Here is a 26,711-nt window from a genome sequence, read left to right on the forward strand (position 1 = left end):
ACCCTCATCTTCCTATCTTTTTATGCAAGATCAGTGCAGAATCATCTCTAAACAACTATACTCCGTCTATTTAGGAAAAGGTTCATCATTATGCATGCTTTTGAACACTTCATTGCAGTAAAGGGTGGCAATGGCACCATCTTGTGTTTTATGACGTCTCTTGCATCTTCATGAGACAATGACAAACTGACACTAGGAGGCCTATGTGTTGTAATAAACAGGGAACAACCTATCTTTGCATTGCACGACTTCACGCGACTGAAAGTGTAATTGCATTGCATTTTACTGGCCCTGGATTTATCCACTACCTTCATCCAGTTAAACTGAAGCAAACCTTAACCATATTGACATATTCAAACTATGATGTCACCACCAGTTTACAGACTATTTCATCCACATCTAAAGGATAACCTAAGTCAGGATGTTGGCCAAGAAGGCTTGTATTATAAAGATTTAAAAAATGACCACTCTTTCTGCAACCCATCATGTTTCACCCACTCAATTACATAATCCTACAACCATTGTAGCCTATTCACCTCCTTGACTGACCTATGAGATCTCCAGCTCATTGAGTAACCATAGCCTCCTGCCCCTCCGGTTGCATAGCCAACACAAGTTTACCAAGAACACCTTTTCTCAACCTTAAGTTAATTTGTACCTTTGTTTTTTGTGATTTATTAGTATGTTGTTGCTGTGGGAGTAGATCCAACTATGTTATATATTGGTTACCTCAAAATGTAATGACACAGTTGCTTTCCTGAAATGTAGTAGGCCTATGTTGTTGCTACTGGGGTTTTATGAGAAGTGGTATGGTGGTTGTGGTCTCCTGTGATTGGCCATTGACAACAAACCCCCCTTTACAACATTGTCCCTCAGGTTGAGTTATGGGCCCTTTGTCAGACTTCACTCTATACCTTTATTTTTTCTCTCTGCTCTCTGAGAATTTGCTGCCATACTAAAAGGATATAAGCATATCATATTTTGCTGTTTGGAATTTACTGTGTGAGTAATGTCTCACAATATCTCACGTCATTTCTTTCATAAAATATTTAGACACCACACATTGAGTTGAACATGTTTTAATGGTGATGTGAAAGCAGGATATACAGTTTGCTAGACAGCATGAGCTTATGCATGCAGGGTGATTAAGATAACAACATATTTCTCATATTTCTCCATTACACTACTGTATTTGCATGTTAGGAGATAGTGCTGGCACATAAAATGCACACAGCCAAAGACTAACTTAATAACAGACAGCTTATCTCAATGAACACAGAAGGCAATTTGAAAAAAGATTATTGGTAGTACTTCATTTTACCATACATACATTACCAAGTATTTATACATGATAACTACACAACAATAACCATTTGGTACCAGGTACTATAGCTTCTAATTGTGTTGAATTATTTTAAGTAAGCACCAGAACGTATACATTGATAATAAATACAAGGTAAATAAATACCAGTGTTACAGTACTGTAAAAATAAACTGCTACCATATTATTCCCTATACAGAAGGCACTGAAAAATGCAGGCGCAAGCTTAAATGTGCACTTATCTGCACTTATCTCACAACTTGAACAAAGACTCATAAACAATTCTAACCAATGCAAGAGTCATTGCAGCTTCAGTCAAATCTACCAACAGTAGATTGGGATGTCCCCATCCTAAATCAAAGGTAGAGTAGTGGAACAACAGGTTGAACTGTAGACGACATGTATACATACCATTGATAGTATAAGTAACTCGTTGGATAAATATATCCAGACATAGAGAGAATATCTATATTCGGCCAACAGCCATGTTAGATACATCTCACATACATAAAGTCACACAATTTTGCTTAAGCTTTGGTCACATGCACATTTTCATTTGCTCATGCTTATGATGAGGGGTCAGCTCAAGGGTTAGCTTTGCACCCCCCTGAGCTAGACACTGTTCCCAAGTCAGCCGTACAGAACTTTGTGCTTAGTGCTTTTTGGGCCCACAATGGCAGGGCCTTATAACCCTAGAACTCTTGAGCCGCCCGGTGGAGGCCAAAACTCTTTGACTCAGTCGCTCCCCAACTTGTCATACCTCTCCACATTCCCCCCGCTGATGCAGCGCATGCACTGGCGGTAGCAGCTGACGATGCGTGACTGGCCCAGCTTGACGGCCATGGACATGATGGCCATGCCCATGATGATGAAGACAAAGGTGAGCATGAAGTACTTGGGGTGGTTGGGCACGATGTCACCAAAGCCGATGGTGGTGAGGGTGATGAAGCAAAAGTAGTAGGCATCAAAGGTGTCAAACTCTGTCTCCCACAGGGGCAGGATGAGGCCTCCAAACAGGATGTAGGCAAACACCACCACCAGGATGAGGAGCAGCGGGACGTTCAGTTTGTCCATTTTGTCCCCGATGCCTGTGAAGTCCCAGATGGCAAAGCCCTTGGGCAAGGGGGGCATGCGGTCCAGTTCAGGGCAGGACAGGCTCCGCATCAGTGGGCCCTGCCTGTTGAAGTTCTCCCGTGCAATGATGCGGTCAAAGAGCTCTGTGTTGTTCCGCAGCTGGATGGACTTGCGCTTCACAGACTGCTGGCTGTGGAGGACCTGTCGGATGTCCATGGGCTCCCGGACCACCACCTCGTGGCTGAAGGTATAGGTCCTGTCCTGGAGGCCCCCGTGCCCTGGATTCTCTGTGTCCTGGGAGGAGGACCAGCTGCCGTATTGGGGCAACCTGCAGAAGAGAGTGTGCAGGTGGCGGTATGCCCTGGAGAGGAGCATGGCCAGGAGGTCTCCCACATCTGTGATAACCAGGAGCATTAGCGGGATACCCACCATGGCATACAGGATACAGACCACCTTACCAGGCAGGGTCACCGGATAGATCTCTCCATAACCTGAGACAAGAAGAGCAGCAGGGTATGGGGTCATACAGGTAGCTTACTTATTTCCCCCTCATATCCAAATATTCTCTTTTGTGACAACAATAATTTTGTGTCTAACTTCAAATTATATTGTCCGCTCCTAACATACAAAAAGTTATGTGTAGAAGATTGAAAGAATATAGTTTGTCAAACATGGTTGCCATCTGTTGGTCATTTCTATACACTGCATTTGCTGATGCTTCTCTCTGAGGGCATTCAGGGACAGATAACTAACTATATGCTCAGGCAGGGGTGTCATGCACTCATTATTTTACAGGGGACACAAAGTACGTGAGGATGGAGGTGGAAGGAAGTTGCAGAATTTCTAATTTTTCAAACACCTGAAACAGCTTTCTTTCTGCAATTTAGAGCCATAATCATTATGCCTAATTCTACAGTGCATTCGGAAAGTATTCAGACGCCTTTATTTTTTCCACATTTTGTTACGTTACAGACTTATTCTAAAATGAATTAAATACTTTTTTCCCTCATCAATCATCACACAATACCCCATAAAGGCAAAGCAAAAACAGTTTTTTTGAAATTTTTGCAAATGTATTAAAAACAAAAAACAGAAATATATTTTTACGTAAGTATTCAGACCCTTTGCTATGAGACTTGAAATTGAGCTCAGGTGCATCCTGTTTCCATTGATCATCCTTGAGATGTTTCTACGACTTGATTGGAGTCCACCTGTGGTAAATTCAATTGATTGGACCTGTCGATATAAGGTCCCACAGTTGACAGTACATGTCAGAGCAAAAACCAAGCCATGAGGTCGAAGGAATTGTCCGTAGAGCTCCGAGACAGGATTGTGTCGAGGCAAAGATCTGGGGAAGGGTACCAAAAAATGTCTGCAGCATTGAAGATCCCCAAGAACACAGTGGCCTCCATCATTCTTCCAAGACTCTTCCAAGAGGTGGCCACATCGCCTAGCTGAGCAAACGGGGGAGAAGGGCCTTGGTCAGGGAGGTGACCAAGAACCCGATGGTCACTCTGACAGAGCTCCAGAGTTCCTCTGTGGAGATGGGAGAATCTTCCAGAAGGAAAACTCTGCAGCACTCCACCAATCAGGCCTTTATGGTAGAGTGGCCAGACGGAAGCCACTCCTCAGTAAAAGGAACATGACAGCCCACTTGGAGTTTGCCAAAAGGCAAAGGTCTCAGACCATGAGAAACAAGATTCTGTGGTCTGATGAAACCAAGATTGAACTCTTTGGCCTGAATGCCAACCGTCACGTCTGGAGTAAACCTGGCACCATCCCGAGGGAAAGATGAACGGAGCAAAGTACAGAGAGATCCTTGATGAAAACTTGCTCCAGAGCGCTCAGGACCTCAGACTGGGGCGAAAGGTTACCTTCCAACAGGACAACGACCCTAAGCACACAGCCAAGACAACGCAGGAGTGGCTTCGGGACAAGTCTCTGAATGTCCTTGAGTGGCCGAGCCAGAGACCAGACTTGAACCCGATCGAACATCACTGGAGAGACCTGAAATTAGCTGTGCAGCAACTTTCGCCATCCAACCTGACAGAGTTTAAGAGGATCTGCAGAGAAGAATGGGAGAAACTCCCCAAATACAGGTGTGCCAAGCTTGTAGCGTCATACCCAAGAAGACTTGAGGTTGTAATTGCTGCCAAAGGTGCTTCATCAAAGTACTGAGTAAAGGGTCTGAATACTTATGTAAATGTAATATTTCCGTTTTTAATTTTTAATACATTTGCAAAAATGTCTAAAAACCTGTTTTTACTTTGTCTCTATGGGGCATTGTGTGTAGATTGATGATATTATTTTTTGTTTTATTCCATTTTTGAATAATTTGGAAAAAGTGAAGGGGTCTAAATACTTTCCGAATGCCCTGTATGTAAAAAATATGTAGATTTTTCTGCATAGGTTAAGACATACAGTGGGGAGAACAAGTATTTGATACACTGCCGATTTTGCAGGTTTTCCTACTTACAAAGCATGTAGAGGTCTGTAATTTTTATCATAGGTACACTTCAACTGTGAGAGACGGAATCTAAAACAAAAATCCAGAAAATCACATTGTATGATTTTTAAGTAATTAATTTGCATTTTATTGCATGACATAAGTATTTGATCACCTACCAACCAGTAAGAATTCCGGCTCTCACAGACCTGTTATTTTTTCTTTAAGAAGCCCTCCTGTTCTCCACTCATTACCTGTATTAACTGCACCTGTTTGAACTCGTTACGTGTATAAAAGACACCTGTCCACACACTCAATCAAACAGACTCCAACCTCTCCACAATGGCCAAGACCAGAGAGCTGTGTAAGGACATCAGGGATAACATTGTAGACCTGCACAAGGCTGGGATGGGCTACAGGACAATACGCAAGCAGCTTGGTGAGAAGGCAACAACTGTTGGCGCAATTATTAGAAAATGGAAGAAGTTCAAGATGACGGTCAATCACCCTAGGTCTGGGGCTCCATGCAAGATCTCACCTTGTGGGGCATCAATGATCATGAGGAAGGTGAGGGATCAGCCCAGAACTACACAGCAGGACCTGGTCAATGACCTGAAGAGAGCTGGGACCACAGTCTCAAAGAAAACCATTAGTAACACACTACGCCGTCATGGATTAAAATCCTGCAGCACACGCAAGGTCCCCCTGCTCAAGCCAGCGCATGTCCAAGCCCGTCTGAAGTTTGCCAATGACCATCTGGATGATCCAGAGGAGGAATGGGAGAAGGTCATGTGGTCTGATGAGACAAAAATATAGCTTTTTGGTCTAAACTCCACTCGCCGTGTTTGGAGGAAGAAGAAGGATGAGTACAACCCCAAGAACACCATCCCAACCGTGAAGCATGGAGGTGGAAACATCATTCTTTGAGGATGCTTTTCTGCAAAGGGGACAGGACGACTGCACCGTATTGAGGGGAGGATGGATGGGGCCATGTATCGCAAGATCTTGGCCAACATCCTCCTTCCCTCAGTAAGAGCATTGAAGATGGATCGTGGCTGGGTCTTCCAGCATGACAACGAACCGAAACACACAGCCAGGACAACTAAGGAGTGGCTCCGTAAGAAGCATCTCAAGGTCCTGGAGTGGCCTAGCCAGTCTCCAGACCTGAACCCAATAGAACATCTTTGGAGGTAGCTGAAAGTCCGTATTGCCCAGTGACAGCCCCGAAACCTGAAGGATCTGGAGAAGGTCTGTATGGAGGAGTGGGCCAAAATCCCTGCTGCAGTGTGTGCAAACCTGGTCAAGACCTACAGGAAACGTATGATCTCTGTACCAAATATTAAGTTCTGCTTTTCTGATGTATCAAATACTTATGTCATGCAATAAAATGCAAATTAATTACTTAAAAATCATACAATGTGATTTTCTGGATTTTTGTTTTAGATTCCGTCTCTCACAGTTGAAGTGTACCTATGATAAAAATTACAGACCTCTACATGCTTTGTAAGTAGGAAAACCTACAAAATCGGCAGTGTATCAAATACTTGTTCTCCCCACTGTATGTCTTTACCTGTTCAATTGATATTTTAATGAGGTTGTAATTTTGACTGTTTTAAATCACACATCTCAATATGGGTGATTCTACAGAAAACACTGCTACTCCTGCTGCTCTCTCCTCGTCTGACCATGTGTTCTCGCATACCCCGAGAGCATCTGGTCAGCGGGGTGGTGGCACAGGAATCCTCATCTCTCCCAAGTGGACATTCTCAATTTTTCCCCTGACCCATCTGTCTATCTCCTCATTTGAATTCCATGCTGTCACAGTCACTAGCCCATTTAAGCTTAATATCCTTGTCATCTATCGCCCTCCAGGTTCCCTTGGAGAGTTCATCAATGAGCTTGACGCCTTGATAAGTTCCTTTCCTGAGGATGGCTCACCCCTCACAGTTCTGGGGGATTTCAACCTCCCTACGTCTACATTTACATTTTACATTTTAGTCATTTAGCAGACGCTCTTATCCAGAGCGACTTACAGGAGCAATTAGGGTTAAGTGCCTTGCTCAAGGGCACATTTACGTCATTTAGCAGACGCTCTTATCCAGAGCGACTACAAATTGGTGCATTCACCCTATAGCCAGTGGGATAACCACTTTACAATTATACTTTTTTTTTTTTTTTTGGGGGGGGGGGGGGGGGGGTGGGTAGAAGGATTACTTTATCCTATCCCAGGTGTTCCTTAAAGAGGTGGGGTTTCAAATGTCTCCGGAAGGTGGTGAGTGACTCCGCTGTCCTGGCGTCGTGAGGGAGCTTGTTCCACCATTGGGGTGCCAGAGCAGCGAACAGCTTTGACTGGGCTGAGCGGGAACTATGCTTCCGCAGAGGAAGGGGAGCCAGCAGGCCAGAGGTGGATGAACGCAATGCCCTCGCCTGGGTGTAGGGACTGATCAGAGCCTGAAGGTACGGAGGTGCCGTTCCCCTCACTGCTCCATAGGCAAGCACCATGGTCTTGTAACGGATGCGAGCTTCAACTGGAAGCCAGTGGAGTGTGCGGAGGAGGGGGGTGACGTGAGAGAACTTGGGAAGGTTGAACACCAGACGGGCTGCGGCATTCTGGATGAGTTGTAGGGGTTTAATGGCACAGGCAGGGAGCCCAGCCAACAGCGAGTTGCAGTAATCCAGACGGGAGATGACAAGTGCCTGGATTAGGACCTGTGCCGCTTCCTGTGTAAGGCAGGGTCGTACTCTCCGAATGTTGTAGAGCATGAACCTGCAGGATCGGGTCACCGCCTTGATGTTGGCGGAGAACGACAGGGTGTTGTCCAGGGTCACGCCAAGGCTCTTCGCACTCTGGGAGGAGGACACAACGGAGTTGTCAACCGTGATGGCGAGATCATGGAACGGGCAGTCCTTCCCCGGGAGGAAGAGCAGCTCCGTCTTGCCAGGGTTCAGCTTGAGGTGGTGATCCATCATCCATACTGATATGTCGGCCAGACATGCAGAGATGCGATTCGCCACCTGGTTATCAGAAGGGGGAAAGGAGAAGATTAGTTGTGTATCGTCAGCGTAGCAATGATAGGAGAGGCCATGTGAGGATATGACAGAGCCAAGTGACTTGGTGTATAGGGAGAAAAGGAGAGGGCCTAGAACTGAGCCCTGGGGGACACCAGTGGTGAGAGCACGTGGTGCGGAGACAGCTTCTCGCCACGCCACTTGGTAGGAGCGACCGGTCAGGTAGGACGCAATCCAGGAGTGAGCCGCGCCGGAGATGCCCAGCTCGGAGAGGGTGGAGAGGAGGATCTGATGGTTCACTGTATCAAAGGCAGCAGACAGGTCTAGAAGGACAAGAGCAGAGGAGAGAGAGTTAGCTTTAGCAGTGCGGAGAGCCTCCGTGACACAGAGAAGAGCGGTCTCAGTTGAATGACCAGTCCTGAAACCTGACTGGTTTGGATCAAGAAGGTCATTCTGAGAGAGATAGCAAGAGAGTTGGCTAAAGACGGCACGCTCAATAGTTTTGGAAAGAAAAGAAAGAAGGGATACTGGTCTGTAGTTGTTGACATCAGTGGGATCGAGTGTTGGTTTTTTGAGAAGGGGTGCAACTCTCGCTCTCTTGAAGACGGAAGGGACATGGCCAGCGGTCAAGGATGAGTTGATCAGCGAGGTGAGGTAGGGGAGAAGGTCACCGGAGATGGTCTGGAGAAGAGAGGAGGGGATGGGGTCAAGCGGGCAGGTTGTTGGGCGGCCTGCAGTCACTAGTCGCAAGATTTTATCTGGAGAGAGAGGGGAGAAAGAAGTCAAAGCATAGGGTAGGGCAGTGTGAGCAGGACCAGCAGTGTCATTAGACTTAACAAACGAGGATCGGATGTCGTCAACCTTCTTTTCAAAGTGGTTGACAAAGTCATCCACAGAGAGGGAGGAGGGGGGGGGGGGGGAGGATTCAGCAGTGAGGAGAATGTGGCAAAGAGCTTCCTAGGGTTAGAGGCAGATGCTTGGAATTTAGAGTGGTAGAAAGTGGCCTTAGCAGCAGAAACAGATGAAGAAAATGTAGAGAGGAGGGAGTGAAAAGATGCCAGGTCGGCAGGGAGTTTAGTTTTTTTCCATTTCCGCTCAGCTGCCCGGAGCTCTGTTCTGTGAGCTCGCAATGAGTCATCAAGCCACAGAGCTGGAGGGGAGGACCGAGCCGGCCGGGAGGATAGGGGACACAGGGAATCAAAGGATGCAGAAAGGGAGGAGAGGAGGGTTGAGGAGGCAGAATCAGGAGATTGGAGGGAGAAGGCTTGAGCAGAGGGAAGAGATGATAGGATGGAAGAGGAGAGAGTAGTGGGAGAGAGAGAGCGAAGGTTGCGGCGGCGCGTTACCATCTGTGTAGGGGCAGAGTGAGTAGTGTTGGAGGAGAGCGAGAGAGAAAAGGATACAAAGTAGTGGTCGGAGACATGGAGGGGAGTTGCAGTGAGATTAGTAGAAGAGCAACATCTAGTAAAGATGAAGTCAAGCGTATTGCCTGCCTTGTGAGTGGGGGGGGGGGATGGTGAGAGGGTGAGGTCAAAAGAGGAGAGGAGTGGCTCCTTCTTTCCACTCCTCTCCTCTTTTGACCTCACCCTCTCACCGTCCCCCCCTACTCACAAGGCAGGCAATACGCCTGCACCCCTTCTCAAAAAACCAACACTCGATCCCTCTGATGTCAACAACTACAGACCAGTATCCCTTCTTTCTTTTCTCTCCAAAACTATTGAGCGTGCCGTCTTTAGCCAACTCTCTTGCTATCTCTCTCAGAATGACCTTCTTGATCCAAACCAGTCAGGTTTCAAGACTGGTCATTCAACTGAGACTGCTCTTCTCTGTGTCACGGAGGCTCTCCGCACTGCTAAAGCTAACTCTCTGCTCTTGTCCTTCTAGACCTGTCTGCTGCCTTTGATACTGTGAACCATCAGATCCTCCTCTCCACCCTCTCCGAGCTGGGCATCTCCGGCGCGGCTCACTCTTGGATTGCGTCCTTCCTGACCGGTCGCTCCTATCAAGTGGCGTGGCGAGAAGCTGTCTCCGCACCACGTGCTCTCACCACTGGTGTCCCCCAGGGCTCAGTTCTAGGCCCTCTCCTATTCTCGCTATACACCAAGTCACTTGGCTCTGTCATATCCTCACATGGCCTCTCCTATCATTGCTACGCTGACGACACACAACTAATCTTCTCCTTTCCCCCTTCTGATAACCAGGTGGCGAATCGCATCTCTGCATGTCTGGCAGACATATCAGTATGGATGACGGATCACCACCTCAAGCTGAACCTTGGCAAGACGGAGCTGCTCTTCCTCCCGGGGAAGGACTGCCTGGTCCATGATCTCGCCATCACGGTTGACAACTCCGTTGTGTCCTCCTCCCAGAGTGCGAAGAGCCTTGGCGTGACCCTGGACAACACCCTGTCGTTCTCCGCTAACATCAAGGCGGTGACCCGATCCTGTAGGTTCATGCTCTACAACATTCGGAGAGTACGACCCTGCCTTACACAGGAAGCTAATCCAGGCACTTGTCATCTCCCGTCTGGATTACTGCAACTCGCTGTTGGCTGGGCTCCCTGCCTGTGCCATTAAACCCCTACAACTCATCCAGAATGCTGCAGCCCGTCTGGTGTTCAACCTTCCCAAGTTCTCTCACGTCACCCCGCTCCTCCGCACACTCCACTGGCTTCCAGTTGAAGCTCGCATCTGCTACAAGACCATGGTGCTTGCCTACGGAGCTGTGAGGGGAACGGCACCTCCGTACCTTCAGGCTCTGATCAGTCCCTACACCCAAACGAGGGCACTGCGTTCATCCACCTCTGGCCTGCTGGCTCCCCTTCCTCTGCGGAAGCATAGTTCCCGCTCAGCCCAGTCAAAACTGTTCGCTGCTCTGGCACCCCAATGGTGGAACAAGCTCCCTCACGACCTCAGGACAGCAGAGTCACTCACCACCTTCCGGAGACATTTGAAACCCCACCTCTTTAAGGAATACCTGGGATAGGATAAAGTAATCCTTCTACACCCCCCCCCCCCCCCCCCCCCCCCCCAAAAAAAAAAAAAAAAAAAAACGTTGTAAAGTGGTTATCCCACAGGCTATAAGGTGAATGCACCTATTTGTAAGTCGCTCTGGATAAGAGCGTCTGCTAAATGACGTAAATGTAAATGTAAATGGTGTAAATTGCTGTCCCAACCCCAAAAACTATTTTAAAAAACAGTTAAGTCTCCAAATTTAGGACATTTATTTACATCATATGATATGTTCTAATTCAATCCAAGGCAATAGCAAACGTATTGTTCAATCAATATAGTACAAAGTCCTTGTTTATACACCTATTTCTATTGAGAGGTGGCTGTCCCACACTCTGACTCCTAAACTTACTGTTTGAAAATCAAGCAATTAATGATTTTTATAAAAATTTGAACGCTATTATTTCAATAGGACATCTTGAGTTGTTCTATTATTACATTGAAAGATACTGATCTAATTATTAGTTTTGTTTATTTTTATGCATATTTTTCTTTCACTTTAAAAGACTGTAGAATTAATGTGCCTTAAGCCACACCCCTACAAATATCACCAGGTGATGGGATTGCACCCCTCTCAGTAGTCTGTCTGCAAACATTTTGGAGAAAATGAGTGAGCAAGTTGGTATACCTTATTGTATTTTGAAGTGTCACTACCCAACATCTAATATATCAAGAAATATGTAAAGTACAGTTTTGGACTAAAATATATCTTTCCAAATGAAAGGTAGCAAACAAGTCCAAAATAGGTCAAAATTGTCCAAACCGAAACAGTCACAACCGAAACAATTGACACCATAGAGATATATAGAGGTCTCATCTTTGTATCTGTGCCATTATGGAGCCTGTGACGGCACGGGCAGCGCCATTGAGGCTATCTCCAATTTAATGTAGCATGCGCCATGCTCTACCAACTGAGCTACAGAGTAGAGCCCTGCATTACCGTGGGACTCCCGCGGGACCCAGCAGAGAAGTGTGCAGCCCGGTCTGAATGGTTCATGCTGGCAGCAGGCAGTCAGAAAGAAAACTTTGGGATGAAAATATATTTTTTGTCTCGCAATTTATTTCATAATGGTCGCATCGCCATTTTAAATGCACTGTGAATTGTTATAAAACCACTTATCTATCACAAGAATCCCTCTCTGTCATTCTGGCTGCATGTGTCCCTCTCCTCTCCCTGCCTCTAACTGGGGCTCACGTTACACAACCGGCTAGCACGCCTGCTTCAAAAAGGGGTTGTATAAACAATTATCCGATGTGATTGAGTTTATGTGGCCACTTGTGATAAATTATGAAAGGAATTATAAAAGCAATCAGTTTGCAGTTGTCACTGGAAAGTATGTTGTTAATAATTTTCTAAAGGTTATGAAATAATGGCTATTATGATTGGTCACTAGTCAGCCTATCAACAGCCTGTGTTGCCTTTCCTTTATCTTAGTAACAGTTCGAGTTGAGATGCATTTGGAATTGGAACGTTTACGAGGTGAACTCATTCATCTTTTTTTTTATTCTGTCTGCAGTGACTTTTGTCGGGTCTGCGTCAAATGGGTTACACTGGAGTTTGTTTTAATAAAATTAATTTATTCCAACTAGCAAATGTCTTATGAAATCATGCATTCATTGCACATTATAATGTATAAGATGGTGGTTTTTGTCACGCCCTGGCTCTAGGGACTCTTTTAAGTTGAGCCAGGGTGTGTAGAGTTTATGTTTTGTGCTCGTTGTGTCTAGTCTAGTTTTTGTATATCTATGTTGGCCAGAGTGGTTCTCAATCAGAGGCAACGAGTATCAGCTGTTGCTGGTTGTCTCTGATTGGGAACCATATTTAGTCAGGTGGTTTTCCCACAGTGTTTGTGGGATCTTGTTCCGTGTTGGTTTGTGGTTTGCACCTGTGGATGTCACGTATCGATTTGTTGTTTTGTTCGTGTATCATTTAATAAATAAGTATGTTCACCTTCCACGCTGCGCCTTGGTCCTCTATATCCGACGATCGTGACAGTTTTGAACATTGCGGGACTGCGGGCAGGAGCAGGATGAGATCTGGCAAGAGCAGGTGGGTGTTGGCAAAATAACCTGCAGGGGCGGGCGGGTGCGGTAGGAAATCCTGTAGGAGGGGGCCGGCACGGTACCAAAAAATCAGTCCTGCGCAGAGGACAAACATTGACATCTATTTGGCCAAAACAGATGTCTATAATGTGCTGTACTGTACTCTACTGTACTGTACTGTAGCCTACTCTACTATTCTCGACTGTACTCTACCCTACTGTACTGTACTCTACTGTGCTCTACTGTACTGTACTTTACTGTAATCTACTGTACTCTACTGTACTGTGCTCTACTGTGCTCTACTATACTGTACTGTACTTTACTGTAACCTACTCTACTGTACTCTACTGTACTGTACTGTGCTCTACTATACTGTACCCTACTGTACTTTACTCTACTGTACTCTACTGTACTGTGCTCTAGTATACTGTACCCTACTGTACTGTTCTCTCCTGTACTGTGCTCTATTGTATTGTACTTGAGTTTACTCTACTTGAGTTTCTAACAATTGAAGAAAGGGCCATGGACTCTTGATCTAGTGGTCTTGGTCTTGAGTGGTCTCAAGACCAAGACCACTAGATCAAGAGTCCATGGGCTCTTTCTTCAATTGTTAGAAACTCAAGTAGAGTAAACTTGAGTAGAGCACAGTACAGTAGAGTACAGTAGGGTACAGTATAGTAGAGCACAGTAGAGAACAGTACAGTAGGGTACAGTAGAGTAGAGCACAGTAACTTGTCATGGTCTCAACTCACTGGGTCTGGGTCTGGATCTTGGGACCAATGTCCTGGTATAAATCTTGGTCTTGGCTCCTAGATATTACCTTAGTCTTTGATTTACGAACTATACGCAACCTAATTTGAAGAAGACAATGCTCTCTGATCCTTGGGTGATCACCCCCAACCCATAGGAATCCCAACCCAGTTGACTACGTTTAAATGGTGGAAGCCCTCAATGGCAATGTCTATACCAAAACAAGTTATTTCCATATAGAGTCCTCTATTTATCTCTATGATTCACATTGACACCGAAAGATTCATACAATCAACATTGAACATTATAAAGAGAACAATAGAGATTACATTTCTCAAAACTTTCAAAAGTTTTTTTTTCAAACGTTTTTTAAAACTATTTTGTTAATTTGGCATACAAATTAATCTGTAATAGAAGGGTGTACATTTTGTTCATATTTGTTCATATCCTTTGCTAGTTAGTGAGTTATTAGCCCAGTTATAGATAATTTGTAGTCAGCAATAAGGGAGTGATTGCTTCCTACAAGAGCACAAAACGTGTACATTTCTAGAGATCTTTGAAAAGCTATTCAGGTAAAGAGCTTTTTTTGTGTCTTAAAGGGGCAGTGTTGTATTTTGAGACAGGCTTGAATAAGCTAAGTAGCCAACAGACAGAGGGTAGCATAATTTGTCTGATTCTCTGTAATAATAGTATGGGAATAATAATGTATTTTATTTTGTAAAGTGGTTTCTTGCATCAAACAACACAACAACATTTTCAGTCCCCTACTTGTCTGAAGGACAAGTGGATAAACAGGTTAATGTCAAGCCCTGCATGTTTTTTTCAAAAGTCTCATGGAACACCACACATTGGCTGCTACTGTAGACTGAATGATAGAACAGCTATTTCCATGTTAAAATGTTATGGGATGCATTTTCCCCATTGTTTTTGATGGTAGGCTACTCTGGTAAGCCTACATTATGATCAATGTAGGCCACTGTTAAAACTGTAACTTAAAGGGGGTACAGCCTCAGTGTTCACAGTAAACACGTGCTGGAAGTTGCACAGAATTTTCACATCGTTCACGTTTGCACTCAGCAGACCTGAAATTTGCTCAGTGCCGAAAAAAATGAGAGGGAACATTGGTAACCTCACTGCCGTAGTGGCATGTTGCCCTAGCTAAACCAAGCGGCCAGGTTTCTGGCCTAGAAGCCCGGTTTCGACTGCACCTACAGTTTTCCTTCGGTATTGCAGTTTAACTGACGCTTGGCCCAGAAAGACAATTTCCATACAAGGCCACATAGTGAAGTCAGATTTGAAAATTCCTAATAAGACACTTCAGTCATCACCTTTGTGTACAAAATATCAATTTAATTATTAAAATAATTGTCGCTGAGGATGTTTTTTTTTTTCATCCCTCACAGCCGAAGACATTAACATTTTATATGAATCCAATGTCTGCCATGTTTTTGGATGACGTGATGACGTCGTCACTGCTCGCACTGCTCCCTGTGCGCACTGAGTGCTAGTGAGCATGTGATGTTGGTCCGTATAAACTGGATGCAACCCGGCTATAGACGGTCCATAAATCGGCGTATGTGAACGTGAATAGATTACCTTGAAAACTTGGATGTAGTCTCCAGTTCTTACTATACAGTTCTTACTATACAGTACCTCATTGAGCTAAACATGAGTACAATTCCCACCCGCATTTTAAGCCCCACATACCCAAACTCGTGATTTGTTGGGAGAGTTGTGTGTCTGAAAAAGACCCTCCCCAGAATTTTTTTTCTTCCTTTCGGAATGTCAGAGAGAAGCCGACACCCCCCCCCAGACCTTGTGCCGTTGCCTAGCTTACCATACTCCAATGTCTGGGATATCCAACACTACTGAGAGAGTGTCCCTGGTGATGATGGTTACATGATGTAGCACTAACTTCATAAGAGCGACTATAGACACAAGTCATAGCATTAACAACAAATGTATAATAACATGTCATACAAGCTCAATAATTGACAATTTGACTACGAAGGGATAAAGAGGAAAAATAGTTGAGATGAGATCCATTGTAGTTTTCTAGTAGTGACATAAGGATATATTGTGGTGATCTTGGAAATTGAAACCTAGAAAGCAATAATGATCAATAATGTGGAAAGAAGTCCGTCTTGAGACCTCTAATCTGCTTCTGGTGATGTGAAATGCATCTTGGTCTTCAGTAATTTGTGGCCTTCCTGTTTGCTGACCAAGCTATTAGCCATTAACCCCAACTACCATGGACCATGATAGCTATCATATATCAGACCTTAACAGACATCCTAATGTATTTTATGAACATAAAGTGGAACATTAATAAAAAAATTAGTGCAGAGATGTCATTCAGAATGGGACTGAATGTTTGATTGAGTGTTTGGAGTGTTTTCTGACATGCTTTAGATACATTTTCATAATGCATTGTAGTCAATGGCAAGTGATGACAAATTTCTATGTAATGAAACAAAATATGGAGAAAGAAAAATGGTTTTGGGGATCAACTACAACCACAGAAAGAGTGTAAAAACTTCCCCTGCAGGTACTCCCAAAACATAAGAAAATAAAAAATTTAATCTAGCAACCTCTCCCATTTAACTTTCTGATATATGATGGGTAAAGGTTTGGTTCAATACAGCATGGCTCACTATAAAATGATCCTGTTGAATGGTGTATGGTCCCTTAAAATTGTCAAAGACTCCAGCCACCCAAGTCATAGACTCTCTGCTACCACATGGCAAATGGTACTGATGCACCAAGTATGGAACAGCTTCTACCCCCAAGCCATAAGACTGATAAATATTTAGTTAAATAATTAACCAAATAGCTACCTGGACTATCCGCATAGAACCTTTTTGCACTAACCTTTTTGACTCATCACATACGTTGCTGCTACTGTTTACAATCTGTCACTTTATTCCTAGTTATATGTACATACTGTATCTACAGTGCCAGTCAAAGGTTTGGACACACCTACTCATTCAAGGGGTTTTCTTTATTTGTACTATTTTCTACATTGTAGAATAATAGTGAAGACATCAAAACTATGACACAACACATGGAATCATGCAGTAACCAAAAAAAGTGTTAAACAAATCAAAATATATTTCTTATTGAGATTCTTCAAAGTAGCCACCCTTTGCCTTGATGACAGCTTTGCACACTCTTGGCATTCTCTCAACCAGCTTCATGAGGAAGTCACCTGGAATACATTTCAATTAACAGGTGTGCCTTGATAAAAGTTAATTTGTGGAATTTCTTTCCTTCTTAATGCGTTTGCGTCAATCAGTTGTGTTGAGACAAGGTAGGGTTGGTATACAGAAGATAGCCTTATTTGGTAAAAGACCAAGTCCATACTATGGCGAGAACAGCTCAAATAAGCAAAGAGAAACAGCAGTCCATCATTACTTTAAGACATGAAGGTCAGTCAATACGGAACATTTCAAGAACTTTGAAAGTTTCTTCAAGTGCAGTCGCAAAAACCATCAAGCGCTATGATGAAACTGGCTCTCATGAGGACCGCCACAGGAATGGAAGACCCAGAGTTTTTTTTTTTTTTTTTTTTTATTATTATTTTTTATTATTATTATTATTATTATTATTATTTTTTTTTTTTATATATATATATTCCCCTTTATTACTTTTCAACCCCACCATCCTTTCCCTACTTGGAGTAAATTAGTGAACAACAACGCCCAGGCCTCTACTTCCGGTCCATACTCACTATCTACACCTTATGGACAGAGTTAATTTTACAATAATTCTATATCTATATATATATATATATATATATATATATATATATATATATATATATATATATATATATATATATATATATACATATATACATACATATATATATACACATCTATTTATTTTTTTTCTCCTGAACTTCTTCTACTCTCAACCTCTCCGATCATCTTCATGATGTCCATCCGGTTTGCCTCTAAATGCCATATCTTTCTAACTGTGCTCCTTCCCAAAAGCTCCCAACATACAACCTATATACTTATTATGGACACAGTATGCTTACATTATTAGCTATCTTTGTTATTATTTGTTGTTATTTGTTATTAGTCCCATCCTTCAACTCTATTCAATACCTCCCATCTATCTCTTAACACCATCCATATAGGATTTCTATTTGCCATATATATTTCAACCATACTGTGATGTTTTACAAAAGTTCTGAACCTTTCTATTCTCATTGCTTCTACAGATTGTGAATTAAAAATAAACATTTTTGCTAAAAGTATTATTATATTATTGATTGATTGACTATGACTTTTCAGATCACCCAGTAATGCTATCTGCAAGGTTAGTTCCAGGTAAATATTGCAATCCTTTAGCCATTCCTGGACCTGTGTCCAAAAACAAGCTACAAATGGACAGAACCAAAACAAATGATCTAATGATTCTATCTCTTCACAGCAAAATCTGCAGAGCTGGGAAGATTGTATCCCCCATATAAATAACATTCTATTGGTAGCAAGAATTTTATATAATAATTTAAATTGAAAGATTCTAATTTTTGAATCCGGTGTCGTTTTGCGTGTCAGTTCATAAACACTATGCCATGGGATCGGTACGTCAAAGATCTCTTCCCAACTATTTTGCAATCTATATGGGACTGCTGTCAATCCTTTGGTCCTTAAGTGAAACTGATATACTTTTTTATTTATCACAGTTTTCCTTAACCAATTATGTTCTTTAATGCAAGGCCGACAGACAAGTTCCTTACTTTCTCCCCCTTCAACTTTCCTCTTCCACTTTTGCGGTATGGCTGCAATTATTTGGTTGTAATTTTGGGTAGAGCAGACATTTCCATATGTTTTTATTAGCTGCATGTGCGACATAACTCCCAGAGACCCAGAGTTACCTCTGCTGCAGAGGATAAGTCCATTAGAGTTACCAGCTTCAGATTGCAGCCCAAATAAATGCTTCACAGAGTTCAAGTAACAGGCACATCTCAACATCTCGGAGGAGACTGCGTGAAACAGGCCTTCATGGTCGAATTGCTGCAAAGAAACCACTACTAAAGGACACCAATAATAAGAAGAGACTTGCTTGGTCCAAGAAACATGAGCAATGGACATTAGACCGGTGGAAATCTGTCCTTTGGTCTGATGAGTCCAAATTTGAGATTTTCCGTTCCAACCGCCGTGTCTTTGTGAGACGCAGAGTAGGTGAATGGAGGATCTCCGCATGTGTGGTTCCCACCATGAAGCATGGAGGAGGAGGTGTGATGGTGTGGAGGTGCTTTGCTGGTGACACTGTCTGTGAGTTATTTAGAATTCAAGGCAAACTTAACCAGCATGGATACCACAGCATTCTGCAACGATACGTCATCTCATCTGGTTTGCGCTTAGTGGGACTATCACTTGTTTTTCAACAGGTCAATGACCCAAAACAAACCTCCAGGCTGTGTAAGGGCTATTTGACCAAGAAGGAGAGTGATGAATTGCTGCATCAGATGACCTGGCCTCCACAATTGTAAGGGTTGGTGTGAGGTGTGACCCAGGTGCTGTGCAGGATAGACAGTAGGCAGTAGGCAGAGATGGTGAAACAAGGATCTTTACTGGTGGTCCCAAAGCCAGGATACAAAATAACGGACTTGTCACAATAAAATTAAGGAGGAACAAATTGGTCTCCAAAAACAGGCTGACAGCAAAAATACGAAATACTAACTACGACTGAAACAACAATGAAACAGGGAGAACACTTCTCAAGTACCTGTACATACGTCTCGTGATGAGACACTGATTCGTACTGCTTGGCATCGAGAAACTAGCAGAGAAAACTGAGCAAGGGAACACAGGGAAGTGAGGGCATAAATATACAGGTGAACAGGTAGACACAGGTGACACCAATAGGATCATGATTAGTCCAGACTGTGAGTGAGGAGGTGCCTAAGGTTGTCGGAGGAGGACACCTAGTGGGTCGCTCCGGAACTGCGGGACCCCCTCCTGTAACACACAATCACCCGACCTCAACCCAATTGAGATGGCTTGGGATGAGTTGGACCGCAGAGTGAAGGAAAAGCAGCCAACAAGTGCTCAGCATATGTGGGAACTCCTTCAAGACTGTTGGAAAATCATTCCAGGTGAAGTTGGTTGAGAGAATGCCAAGAGTGTGCAAAGCTGTCATCAAGGCAAAGGGTGGCTATTTGAACACTTTTTTGGTTACTACATGATTCCATATGTGTTATTTCATAGTTTTGACAATGTAGAAAATAGTTTAAAAAAAAAGAAAAACCCTTGATTGAGTAGATGTGCCCAAACTTTTGACTGGTACTGTATATTTTAGATTTTAGATTCTTCAAAGTAGTCACTCTTTGCCTTGATGACAGCTTTGCACACTCTTGGCATTCTCTCAACCTGCTTCATGAGGTAGTCACCTGGAATGCTTTTCCAACAGTCTTGAAGGAGTTCCCACATATGCTGAGCACTTGTTGGCTGCTATTCCTTCACTCTGCGGTCCAACTCATCACAAACCATCACAATTTGGTTGAGGTCGGGGGATTGTGGAGGCCAGCTCATCTGATGCAGCACTCCATCACTCTCCTTCTTGGTCAAATAGCCCTTACACAGCCTGGAGGTGTATTGGGTCATTGTCCTGTTGAAAAACAAATGATAGTCCCACTAAGCCCAAACCAGATGGGATGGTGTATCACTGCAGAATGCTGTGGTAGCCATGCTGGTTAAGTGTGCCTTTAATTCTAAATAAATCACAGACAGTGTCACCAGCAAAGCACCCCCACACCATCACACCACCTCCTCCATGCTTCACGGTGGGAACCACACATGCAGAGATCATCCGTTCACCTACTCTGCGTCTCACAAAGCCACGGTGGTTGTAACCAAAAATCTCAAATTTGGACTCAGACCAAAGGACAGATTTCCACCGTTCTAATGTCCATTGCTCGTGATTCTTGGCCCAAGCAAGTCTCTTCTTCTTATTGGTGTCCTTTAGTAGTGGTTTCTTTGCAGCAATTCGACTATGAAGGCCTGATTCATGCAGTCTCCTCTGAGCAGTTGATGTTGAGATCTGTCTGTTACTTGAACTCTGTGAAGCATTGATTTGGGCTGCAATCTGAGGTGCAGTTAATTGCCGATTTCTGAGGCTGGTAACTCTAATGAACTTATCCTCTGCAGCAGAGGTAACTCTGGGTCTTCCATTCCTGTGGCGGTCCTCATGAGAGCCAGTTTCATCATAGCTCTTGATGGTTTTTGCGACTACACTTGAAGAAACTTGAAATGTTCCGTATTGACTGACCTTCATGTCTTAAAGTAATGATGGACTGTTGTTTCTCTTTGCTTATTTGAGCTGTTCTTGCCATAATCTGGACTTGGTCTTTTACCAAATAGGGCTATCTTCTGTATACCAACCCTACCTTGTCACAACACAACTGATGGGCACAAACGCATTAAGAAGGAAAGAAATTCCACAAATTAACTTTTAACAAGGCACACCTGTTAATTGAAATGCATTCCAGGTGACTACCTTATGAAGCTGGTTGAGAGAATGCCAAGAGTGTCATCAAGGCAAACAGTGACTACTTTGAAGAATCTCAAATATAACATATATTTTGATTTGTTTAACACTTTTTTGGGTACTACATTACATTTTAGTCATTTAGCAGACGCTCTTATCCAGAGCAGCTTACAGGAGCAATTAGGGTTAAGTGCCTTGCTCAAGGGCACATCGACAGATTTTTCACCTAGTCAGCTCGGGGATTAGAACCAGCGGCCTTTCGGTTCTGGCACAACGCTCTTAACCACTAAGCTACCTGCCTCCCTCCATATGTGTTGTTTCATAGTTTTGATGTCTTCACTATTATTCTACAATGTAGAAAATAGTAATAATAAAGAAAAACCCTTCAATGAGTAGGTGTGTCCAAACTTTTGACTGGTACTGTACATGTACCTCAATTACCTCGTACCCCTGCACATCGACCCTTGTATGTAGCCAAGTTATCATTACTCATTGTGTATCTATAGTATTATTACAGAGTTAAACTTTTCATTATATCTCTATTTTCTTTCGCTCTGCATTGTTGGGAAGGGCCCGTAAATATTTCAATGTTAGTCCACACCTGTTGTTTACGAAGCATGTGACTAATAAATATTTGATTTGTTTGATACACTAAAAGTTGCGAGATTCAGAACAATGCTGAACAAGACCTACATAATATGCATGTGTGAAACACTGTCTGCAAATGCAGTTGATGGGAAGGTCGATTAGCAATCACAGCTAGGCACTAATGCTGAAGCTGTGGCTTGAAATGGCTGAGTGAAGTCAATACTTGGGGTGAGGCTAAGTGGTCCTCTGTAGCTCAGCTGGTAGAGCACGGCGCTTGTAACACCAGGGTAGTGGGTTCAATCCCCGGGACCACCCATACACCAAAAAAAAAAAAATATGTATGCACGCATGACTGTAAGTTGCTTTGGATAAAAGTGTCTGCTAAATTGAATATTATTATAAGTCAATGATCTATGTTCTTCACTAAAGGAGTGTTGAAAGAGAAGGCTAACCAATATCTTATCTTGTTACTTTAACCACTGGACATACATTACATTTTCCTCACACTACCGCAAGATGGTAGTAGTTGTATAGTCAATGACCAGAAAGAAATTCCACAAATTCACTTTTAACAAGGCACACCTGTTAATTGAAATGCATTCCAGGTGACTACCTCATCAAGACAGTTCAAATTATGTATATACGCTACCGGTCAAAAGTTTTAGAACATCTACTCATTCAATTGTTTTTTTGTTTTTTAAAAACTATTTTCTACATTGTAGAATAATAGTGAAGACATCAAAACTATGAAATAACACATATGGAATCATGTAGTAACCAAAAAAGTGTTAAACAAATCAAAATATATTTGAGAATTGAGATTCTTCAAATAGCCACCCTTTGCCTTGATGACAGCTTTGCACACACTTGGCATTCTCTCAACCATCTTCACCTGGAATGCTTTCCCAACAGTCTTGAAGGAGTTCCCACATATGCTGAGTACTTGTTGGCTGCTTTTCCTTCACTCTGCGGTCCGACTCATCCCAAACCATCTCAATCCGGTTGAGGTCGGGGGATTGTGGAGGCCAGGTCATCTGATGCAGCACTCCATCATTCTCCTTCTTGGTCACATAGCCCTTACACAGCCTGGAGGTGTGTTGGGTCACTGTCCTGTTGAAAAACAAATGATAGTCCCACTAAGCCCAAACCAGATGGGATGGCGTATCGCTGCAGAATGCTGTGGCAGCCATGCTGGTTAAGTGTGCCTTGAATTCTAAATAAATCACAGACACTAAAGCACCTCCACACCATCACACCTCCTTCTCCATGCTTTATGGTGGGAAATACACATGCAGAGATCACCCGTTCACCCACACCGCATCTCACAAAGACACGGCAGTTGGAACCAAAAATCTCCAATTTGGACTCCAGACCAAAGGACAGATTTCCACCGGTCTAGTGTCCATTGCTCACGTTTCTTGGCCCAAGCAAGTCTCTTCTTCTTATTGGTGTCCTTTAGTAGGGGTTTCTTTGCAGCAATTCGACCATGAAGGCCTGATTCACACAGTCTCCTCTGAACAGTTGTTGTTGAGATGTGTCTGTTACTTGAACTCTGTGAAGCATTTATTTGGGCTGCAATTTCTGAGGCTGGTAACTCTAATGAACTTATCCTCCGCAGCAGAGGTAACTCTGGGTCTTCCATTCCTGTGAAGGTCCTCATGAGAGCCAGTTTCATCATAGCGCTTGATGGTTTTTGCGACTGCACTTGAAGAAACTTGAAGTGTTCCGTATTGACTGACCTTCACGTCTTCAAGTAATGATGGACTGTTGTTTCTCTTTGCTTATTTGAGCTGTTCTTGCCATAATCTGGACTTGGTCTTTTACCAAATAGGGCTATCTTCTGTATACCAACCCCCTAACTTTTCACAACACAACTGATTGGCTCAAACGCATTAAGAAAGAAAGAAATTCCACAAATTAACTTTTAAGAAGGCACACCTGTTAATTGAAATGCATTCCAGGTGACTACCTCATGAAACTGATTGAGAGAATGCCAAGAATGTGCAAAGCTGTCATCAAGGCAAAGGGTGGCTACTTTGAAGAATCTCAAATATAAAATATATTTAGATTTGTTTAACATTTGTTTGGTTACTACATGATTCCATATGTGGTATGTCATAGTTTTGATGTCTTCACTATTATTCTACAATGTAGAAAATAGTTTTTTTTAAATGAAGAAAAACCATTGAATGAGTAGGTGTTCTAAAATTTTTGACCGGTAGTGTAGGCACATCTTAAGATACAAATACTCTTGTATTAATATTATGGGCATAGCCTCTGATTCCAATTATTTATATGATATCATCATCTTAAGATGCAATCAAAGCAGCTGTTTTGTCCCTGGTGGTGATAATCGCAATCAGAGAGGGTCTGAGCCCAGCGTGAACCTGCACCACAGGGACTGGCACATGAAAGGGCACAGAGCCTGGCAACCCAACACAACCCCCCCCCCCCCCCCCCCAACTGTTTTTTTTGTCTGTACGTTTTATAAAGTGCAAGAGTAACGTAATAACATAGTAACTTCCCTAACAGTCTTCTGACATTTAAGTAATTTGGTTTTGAATACTGCCATTATAGCTTGTTCCTGTTGTCCCTGGAAAGATTCATTTATTTGACAGTAATGCGGTCATTTTAAACTCAATAAAAAAAATGGTTTCCTCTTGAAAATAATTGTATGAGAGGTGGTCAGGAAACCAAATGTGTTTAATTTAGGAAATGCGGTAATCTACTCTATGTATATCGACATTGCATGTGCTGCTAGATACAAGTTTGTCAATGTCAACCATTGTTTTAACAATTCATTTGACAAATGATAAGGGTTAGATGGATATGAATTCGTATTACAGTCCAGACTTTAAAATAAATGTTTACACATCGATCTGTTAATACTACTGACTACGTAACATGCACAAATGTGTAATGTTTATTCTACAGTATTTCCATTTTAATTACATAAACGATTCATCTGTGAGCTATGGTAGGAGTCAAATCAGCTATGGTAGGAATTACAGATACACATATTACCAAAATATCACATTTTCAATACCTGTTGGCCAAACCCGTTGTTTCATGGTTGACTGCAGATGGATGGAGAGCGGATCCACTCTCATTTACAGCCTGATAACCTCAGTTCACTTAGTGAGCACGGCACACAGCCTCTAAGACCAAAGTTCATCAAGCCTCATGCCAAACAACATGATCTAATGTGGTGGAAATTTCAGTGACTAAAGAGATGAGAGAGACAGTGTCCTATTTTGAAAAAAGATTGTAATTGATATTGTACTAATACATCATGCCTGGTGTTTCAAATCCATGTACATTTATTTCAGGTGGGCTTCTTCGTTTTGACAGAAAAGCCATTGTTACTTAGAGGCAATCTATATCAGTGGTGCCCATGCATAACAATCTGTGACCAGGCATAACAATTGAGAGTATATATCTTTATTGTCCTCATGAGGCTATACAAAGAGAATCAAATGAGCCAAAAAATTAGCAAATGGTATACAACACCAGCACAATTATATTTTAGTATACCGTAGGCCTAATGTGTTGTCTTAATTAGGCCTATTTTGTGTTTGTTTTGCATGTCTTTTAACTTAAGACGAAACTTAACTTAAAAGTTGGTAAATGAGATGACTTACCCACGGTTGTGAATACAGTACAGCAGAAGAACAAGGATCCATAGAATGTCCAAAGATCTGGACGTTGAAGCCATATGGACTTGAACCCCCCGTTGATTTCTTCCTTTAGTTTTTTCACCAAATGTTGTTCTTGTGAAGAATTGCTGGACAAATTCCCTGTAAATAAAATGCAATTATTTGAATGAAGGCAGCCGTAAACATTTTTTTAACACATTTACAACACATTAAAAAAAGAAGGTAAAAATCCTATTTTCACCCAATCTATAATAATAATAATAATAATAATAATAATAATAATAATAATAATAATAATAATAATAATAATAATAATAATAATAAACATAGATCTAGCTTTCTGGCCATTTACCTTACCTGGATAATTCTGAATTGTGCGCAACAGTTTACCCAAAAACTCATGATATTCCCCTTCTGTTCTGTACACACTCCCTCCCTCTATGTACCAGAATAGCACCGCTCCCAAAACAGCGTATCCGACGAGTGAAAGTATGAGAAAAGCGTGAGGAAACAGCTTCCATAGCTTTGAAGCACACTTTCTGGAATTCTCTATCGAACTTCGTGTTTTTCCCACTGCCACCGACATTTTACAGTCTCTGAAGAGCTATTGGAACTATTCTCTCTCAATGGCAAGGCTGTCAAGACGGTCCGACCGCGAGAAGCGCAGAATGAAATGGTCCCGCCATCCCCCACATTAAGCAAACACCAAATCGAAGTCCCCCAGGAGACAAGTGCTATTGACTTCATCTCTCAGGTAAGCTATTTTGAAACTCCACAAAAGAGGACATTTATTCGTTTTGTACTTGATTCCACATTAAAGCCTCCTAAACTGGATAATGCAATTGCCATTTTAATCAGTAATCACAATTTGATCTTGCCCCCTCGCCTTTTTGAGCATTGAGCGGCAGGTGTTGATGCCATCTATATTTAGCTAGCCCATGTGAATGCCAATGTTGTTTCAGAAGAACAACTGGAGCTTTTCAAATATCAGCCAGTAAAACAGGCAATTCCCTGCAAGGCACAGCGACAAAACTGCCTTAAAAACATCCTACAAATATTACAACAAACTTCTGCTGCCATGAATCACAATGGAAATCATTGGGTGAATTATGACCATTGCCTAAAACATTGCCTAAATAGGCCTACTGCTTTACTCAGTTGTGATATTACTTGTTTAGGTGTAGGATCTTCATTTGAGCCAGTTTGCTACAGCAGGAAAATAATCCTGCAGCAACAGAAAATGAATTATTATGTGGATTATAATTAAATAACTTTTTTGTAGGGTTGATGATACCAGATGAGGCTGGTGG

At 42.7% G+C, this 26,711-nt stretch overlaps 1 protein-coding gene across 1 annotated transcript; it reads right to left on the minus strand.

Annotated features, from left to right (window-relative positions):
* Positions 1-2,056: 2,056 nt before the first annotated feature.
* LOC311110944 (potassium channel subfamily K member 18-like) lies at positions 2,057-25,987 on the minus strand (the record flags this gene model as incomplete). The annotated part of the gene is made up of 3 exons (XM_084153591.1): positions 2,057-2,886; positions 25,387-25,542; positions 25,759-25,987. 3 exons carry the CDS (start codon positions 25,985-25,987, stop codon positions 2,057-2,059), a joined length of 1,215 nt encoding a protein of 404 aa, XP_084009717.1.
* Between the last annotated feature and the right edge of the window lie 724 nt (positions 25,988-26,711).

Source organism: Coregonus lavaretus (genome assembly GCF_964263955.1).
Source record: "Coregonus lavaretus genome assembly, chromosome: 36".
Taxonomy (NCBI): Eukaryota; Metazoa; Chordata; class Actinopteri; order Salmoniformes; family Salmonidae; genus Coregonus; species Coregonus lavaretus.